Below are 6,793 nucleotides of genomic sequence, written 5' to 3' on the forward strand. Positions count from 1 at the left end.
TGCAGAGCAGAAGCATAAATATAAGGGGACTTTCACTGAGAGCTCTAAAAATATCAGCTGACTGCATGCAGTCTGGACATGATCAATGATATGGTCATGACATCACTGGCAAAATTTATATCTAGCAAAGATTTCATCATTTTGTAGTCCAGTTTTGTGCTTTCCCCTGTGTCATCTCTCTGACCCCATTACCTGTAGATCCAGGTGATGCACTCTTCAAAATCTCTTGAACCAACAATAGCTGCAGATAAACCCTGAGTCTGCAGCCACTTTCTCCCTCCTTTTTGTTAAATGCACATTCTTCGCCCATCTCCCACAAGCTTCCTATCATCCTGCTTATTCAGCTTTTTATTGTATTTTTTATTGAAGAAATCCAGCGAGGTAAGGAAACTAAAACATCTCCCATAAACCAGCCTCAAGCTCTGAAATTCTGAATTCTTATTTTATTTAAAATAAAGATATCTGTTATTGATTCCAGTAATATTCATTTTTGAACAGTATTTATCATTAGGTGTTAAAACCACAACTCTAACTCCTCTTGTCCACACTTAGAAATTACTGCAAAGTCAGATGTATGACAACATAATATAACCAAGCTTGCATTATTAATTAAGAATAATGCACAATAATATACAGTTAAAACATATAAAATGCAAAATTCATTGTAAAAATGTTTACTTGCTGCTGATGATAAATACAGAGGTTCAAGTAAGGTCCAACAAAGTCCTTTCATAAATCAAATCAGATGTGGTTCTGACCCTGTCAAAAATATTTTATGATTGAGATTCCTGTTCTCAGACGCAATTTCCTGTGTTTGTGAAGTAAGGAGAACGAAAGAGACAGACAATAAATTTTCAGGAAAGAAGAAGAAGAAGCAGGATACTGGAGGGTTTGTGCTTCAGTTAAAACTGCCACCCACACATGACAAACGGGCTTGTTTGCCAACGCTCACTCTGAAGTGAGGAGCTCCTCTGCAGCTTGTCTGACTCTATGAAAGGATCCACTGATGCAGGTACGAGGCTCAGATTTTTCCATGCACGGTGTACGAGGGATGATTGAAGACCGCAAAGAAAATGAACATGTGATAATGAAGTGTTTAAATTAATTGAACGTTTAATCTTTTAGCAAACAGCAACAATGTGATGCATGGTTTCTGACCTGATCTAATGGTTTTTATCAATACCTTGCTCTGTACTACCAATACTTCTTTACTCATACTTTTTTTGAAGACCACCAACAATAAGAACAAAACAAAATCAAACAGTGGATGGTTAAAATTATATTTTCTGATCGGGAAAATGCATTAAATTTAGGTATACTGAAATGTATCGACATTCTTGTTATTTAACAAATTTTTCATCTTACACCAACTTTATACTTCGTTTGTCCTCTAAGTAGGTTAATTGTGTGATTGATAACTGATGTGGACTTCTTATAAAATCCATAAGATTTATGATATTTCTCAAATTTGTTATTAAATAATAAAGGTAATAGAAACAAAACACATCGCAAAGTGACCTCAAAACCTTTTGGAGCTTTTTTCACTTTTGTCAGAGAGCACACAGCGAACCATGAGACAGTAAAGTGTGGAGAAAGTGGGGGAAGACACACAGCAAAGGCCCTGAGGTCAGACTCAAACCCAGGCTGATGTATTTCTCTCTGCAGCAGGTCACTTGCTCAACCCAGAGAGTTAAATTGGCCCCTGTGACCCCTTTTCCTTTTATGAATAGTTGCAAAAAAAAAAGGGTCACCTTTACAAATATATTGATGAGACACTCTTTTGCCTCTTATCTGGTTTAATTAACCAAAATCAGCACATAACTTATTTAATTACCATATACCTGGGATTTGACTGTGTTTTTTACTTGTAAATCATATAATCTGCTCTGCTCCTCAGAGCTGCTGCCTCCTCCTCCTCTACAGGCCTCAGATGACTGCTTGTGTTCAGCTTGTGCTGGCTGCCACCCTGTGGATGATGCCTGGAGGCATCAGTGCTTATCGCAGCAGACGTAAACCAGCAATTTCACCCAGAGAGATGAATGCCCTGCTGGATTACCATAACCGAGTCCGCTCTCAGGTCTTTCCTCCTGCTGCTAATATGGAGTACATGGTGAGGCACTTGTATCGCGTATCATAAATATTCTACGTTGTATATAATGACACATATAGACAGTTTGTTTGTATGAAATGTACTAAAAAGGTTAAATGGTGAGGTGATTGTTACTTACAGCAGTTCATTATACAAACTAGCAGGCAGCTTATAGTGAAGACCCCAGCTCTGCTACATGTGCTACAGAGAGTGCTGAAAGCATTGAAAATGGGGAGTCAGAGACCTCTGCTGGACAAACTATGAAATTACAGAATTTCCAAATCCATCCATGTAAGCTGAATCCAATAAATTGGTGATAAGCCAATATCGGCTATAATATCAACCAACTGATTAATCAGTCAGAGTCTAGAATACATAAAATATGTCAAGAAAACAAATAACTTAAAAAAATACTCTACAGTGCTCAAGACAAAACAATATCTTCTTGATGACTTTGCATTAAATACAATTCTGGGGTATTTTTGTAGTTTTATTTATGTTATTTTAAAGTTCTTCATTGTATTTCAGAGGGCTATGCTACTTTTTACTGCATGTGCCACCTAACAATATAAAATAGCAGAATTAGTCATTACAGCCACTAGTCACTGCAATCAGTTACAGTGATAAATTACTGTTTTATTGTTGGACCTTCAATAAAAGTAACCATGGAGAAAAACAATAATAATGTGATCCTGACTTGGGAGCTTTGCCTGCATAGTTTGGGTGTATGACTTTGTGTGTTGGGTGTTTTTTACAGAATAGGAAAAAATGTCATGTCATGTTAATGGTTGCTTGTTAGTGACAGCTCCTCTGTTGTTCTCCTTTTCTGCTATTTATGCAGCTGTGGGATGAGGAACTTGCTAAGTCAGCTGATTCATGGGCTTCACGATGCGTTTGGGATCACAGTCCGACACAGGCCATGAAATACGTGGGTCAAAACCTGTCAGTCACTTCAGGAAGGTAGTACATAGCTAATAAACTGCGGAAACACTGAATTCTCATTATAATCATAAATTGTTTTTTATTAATAAAATAAAACAAACACTATATGTATGATATGTTGATTCATAATTTAAAAGGTACCAGTCCATCACAGATCTGGTCAGGTCCTGGAACGATGAGAGGCATCACTTCTCCTACCCAAACAGGTGCAGTGGATCAGTGTGCTCTCACTACACTCAGGTATGATATACTCAGTGATTTGAGTGATATCTTAGCTTAGATAAAATTAAACATGTGTTTTTTTTCCCTATGCTGTATAATAACAATTAGATATTTATATGTTTGTACATACTGCGAAACTAAGTGTTAAGATGTTTAAAAATACATTAATATTTATCAATTTCATTCATTCAAAATGCAGAAAACAGTGAAAACATGAATTTTTTCAGCTCACCTATAGATACAATAGCACACAGCTTTTCTAAGCACTTATCTGGTGGTTTTTTTCTCGGCACTTTTCACAGTTCTTCTGTGTTTTCTGTCTCTTCATGTATTCTCAGTCTGACTCTGTGATGCTGATGCTCTGGATTCTTTGTTTAGGGTTGTTGTTTTTACACAGAATCAATGTGCGTCCATCAGATGTCTTGTGATCTGTTGTATATCATAATAATGTCATCATGTAAAGTACGTGCACATTTAAAACAGTGAATATAGCACCATCAGTGTATGTGTTCCATAAAAAATGTGGCTTCAGTTACTGAAAAACTCATCCTTTAGATTATAATCAATTATTTATTGTCTATTCTTTCTGGAAAAGGCCGGATCCCTTTCTCTTTTGTTTTATTAAACACCACTTTCTTGCTTTGGAGGGTTAAAATGCATATTTCTGGGGGTAAAGCAGCCTAACAGTTTTATGAGTTTAAGCGTTTCGAGAGTATGTTTGTAAGTTTAAGTTTATTAGTGCTTATTGTAAATTAGCAATGAATCGTCCCGGGTTTTAAAATTGTCATGTGGACTAAACATGGTGCAGTTTTACAGTGGGTGAAAACACCAATCTATGACTACAGCTGTGTTTCAAAATGAGCTTCAACCTCTGTAAATGTGTGTGGTTTCACTTGCGTGCATATCAAAAGAAAACGTGTTTATGGTTTGTGTCAGATGGTGTGGGCGAGCACCACCAGAGTGGGATGTGCTGTCAGGAAGTGCTCCAACATGGACGTGTTCGGCAGCACCTGGAGGGAAGCAACGCTGCTGGTCTGCAACTACTTGATAAAGTAAAGTTTGGGAAATATGCTTGTTCACTTTTTCACCAAAAGTTTGAAGATGCAGCTCAAAACCGTGACTTCCTCCGAGACACATAGGATGCTTATTTTTTAAAGTAGAAAACATCATCCTCTATGCAAATGCTAATAAACTAATCATTGTTGGTTGTAGTTTCAGTTTTAGTCTACTATTAGATCTTGAAAATGCTTTAAATCCAAATGATCTGTTTTATTTTACACATATGGGATCAGTTTAATGTTTTTAGTTCAAACTGGGGTCAAATAGGACACAGGAGGCAGATTTCAAGAACAAAAAGTGAGCTTTACTTGTATATACAAATGTCTTAATGAAGTTGGCAAAAATAAAAACAAACAAACAAACAAAAAACAAAAACTGAAAATAGACGGTTGCTGTTTTCGTCCATGTTCTAAGTAAAAAAGAACGAACCAATACAGACTCAAACCCTGCTCTCACAGGTGCAAATACTCATTTAACTATTACACTCAGAATCTCACCTTTTAATTAGCATTATATTTCTTTGTATTTCAGAGGAAACTGGGTGGGAGAAGCTCCGTATAAGACTGGAAGGCCTTGTTCTGTCTGTCCACCCAGCTACGGAGGCTCCTGCTGGAGAAACCAGTGCACACTGAACAAAAAACCCAGGAGACTTTAACACAAGAAAGAAGCTATTAACACAACACAGTGTTTTAATTTTTAAACTGAAAAAAAAAAAATGCACAACAGTTCCAGATATGACTCACAAAAGCTGTACAACAAGACAATCTGGATAAATGACGCATGTGTCCAGTTACCACTGTTACCATTTGTACTGTAAATACTTTATTTACTGCAACACTTGAATTTCTATTCCAGTTACAAAATAATGTTAAAACTGTTATTTCCTTTGACTTTCAGGAGCTTTGCACTGTTACAACCCGTTTAATAATAATAAAAAAGCAGTTTTATGCTACAAGTTGCTCATTTTAGGCCTGATATACATCTTTGATTGTCTTTCTAAACTGTGAACTCGTTCCCACAGTAAATGACAATGCATTTATGGTTGCCCGTTTGCCTGACCGAACGTTAATTAAGTTATAAATAACTGATGAGGCTGTATATTCAGTACAAGTAATCCGCTGTTCACCACTTGTGTTTATTCACTGCAGCTGCAGGAAATTTTCTGTCCTGCATTTCACCTCATTACAGCTCACCATTTACCCATCAGAGACTTTCTCTGTCATAAACCCGAGCCTAATGCAGCTTTTATGGCCTAAAATACGAGAGAATCAGCTGTGCCTCCCAGTTCAACTGATTTGTGGACACACACACACACACACACACACACACACACACACACACACACACACACACACACACCCAAACGTAAAACGTTTGATACAGAAACCAGTCTCTCCCAAGCAAACAAAGTCCCTCACAAACAAGTATAAAGAGCAGCTGAGATCAGCACTTTGTTGACTGTAATGATTGTTTATTTAGCAGCTCTATTCAGAAATGGAGAGTGGGTGTAATTTTCTTTCTTTGTGGAAGGTGTTTCTCCTTACTCTACATTTTTGTGCAGGTGTGGTTTTTACAGGTAATTGCATACACTGTTTTCAGCATTTCAATCAATCAGTTTCCACTGATACAAACAGATGTTTGGAAAACACTGTTATCCTCGCTGGATGAAATTTTCATGAGAATATCCATACCGCCTCGTGCCTGCAGACGATTAGCAAGAGAAACTGAACTCGGAAGAAAGCAACAACAAAATCCTTTTCCTAGTAAAGCTAAGCCTATTAAATTAACACATTATATTTAATCTGGCTCTTCTTTAGATGCTGTTACACTTACTGTTTTTTACATTTTAGGCGATTTTAACTTAACAAGCAGTATTAGTGTGTTAGTTAATGAGCTTTAGAGGTGTCAGAGAGTGGATTTTGCAATCTTCAGCCAGAGTCTTAAACTAAGCAAATGGAAAGTATTAATGTATGTTTTTGAAGCTGGCCAAAGAAAATATGACAAATTTCCCTATGGTAGCAAAAATGGTTGTTTGCATGCAGCTGAAAAGTGCCAGCAGGATATAGAATTATCTAAAAAGGACGGCTCATTTCCAAATCAAATGTACAGATTTTATCTCTTTTTATCCATCTAGATTGTTTGGTGTGTGTCCCAGTTAGCTCAAGGATGAAAACATAACATTTTGTGAGCCATTTCATTTGGGAATTGTTCTCTGTCTACCAAACTATACCTGTCAACCAACTGAAGCGTGGGCTTGCCAGACTTTACAGCTCCGGTGAGGGGATGGCATCCATGTTTACACGCCAACCGTCTCACTTAGCAGAAGAAAGCCAGAGGAGGGTTTGTGACACTGTAACAGGATGTAAACATTGTAAATTGATAGGTGTATTATGATTTTCAACTCTTGCAAACCATTAAAAGTGATTTTACACTTTTACACTATAATCCCCTCACACAGACACACATATTCTTTGCCTTTAA

General features: G+C 37.1%; 1 protein-coding gene across 1 annotated transcript; it reads left to right on the forward strand.

Annotated features, from left to right (window-relative positions):
- Positions 1-623: 623 nt before the first annotated feature.
- r3hdml (R3H domain containing-like) lies at positions 624-6,668 on the forward strand. Its single transcript, XM_005477913.4, has 6 exons — positions 624-1,012; positions 1,898-2,110; positions 2,931-3,049; positions 3,169-3,271; positions 4,190-4,305; positions 4,844-6,668. The coding sequence occupies exons 1-6, from the start codon at positions 1,007-1,009 to the stop codon at positions 4,965-4,967; spliced, it is 681 nt and encodes a 226-aa protein (XP_005477970.1). The 5' UTR covers positions 624-1,006; the 3' UTR covers positions 4,968-6,668.
- Positions 6,669-6,793: the final 125 nt, after the last annotated feature.

This window comes from Oreochromis niloticus, linkage group LG20 (assembly GCF_001858045.2).
Source record: "Oreochromis niloticus isolate F11D_XX linkage group LG20, O_niloticus_UMD_NMBU, whole genome shotgun sequence".
In the NCBI taxonomy this organism is placed as follows: domain Eukaryota; kingdom Metazoa; phylum Chordata; class Actinopteri; order Cichliformes; family Cichlidae; genus Oreochromis; species Oreochromis niloticus.

Bases quoted from the DNA above. Each gene is read 5' to 3' on its own strand.
- r3hdml (XM_005477913.4), top strand. The intron at 2,111-2,930 runs GTGAGGCACTTG...CTATTTATGCAG, and splicing joins CTGCTAATATGGAGTACATG to CTGTGGGATGAGGAACTTGC. The intron at 3,272-4,189 runs GTATGATATACT...GGTTTGTGTCAG, and splicing joins TGTGCTCTCACTACACTCAG to ATGGTGTGGGCGAGCACCAC.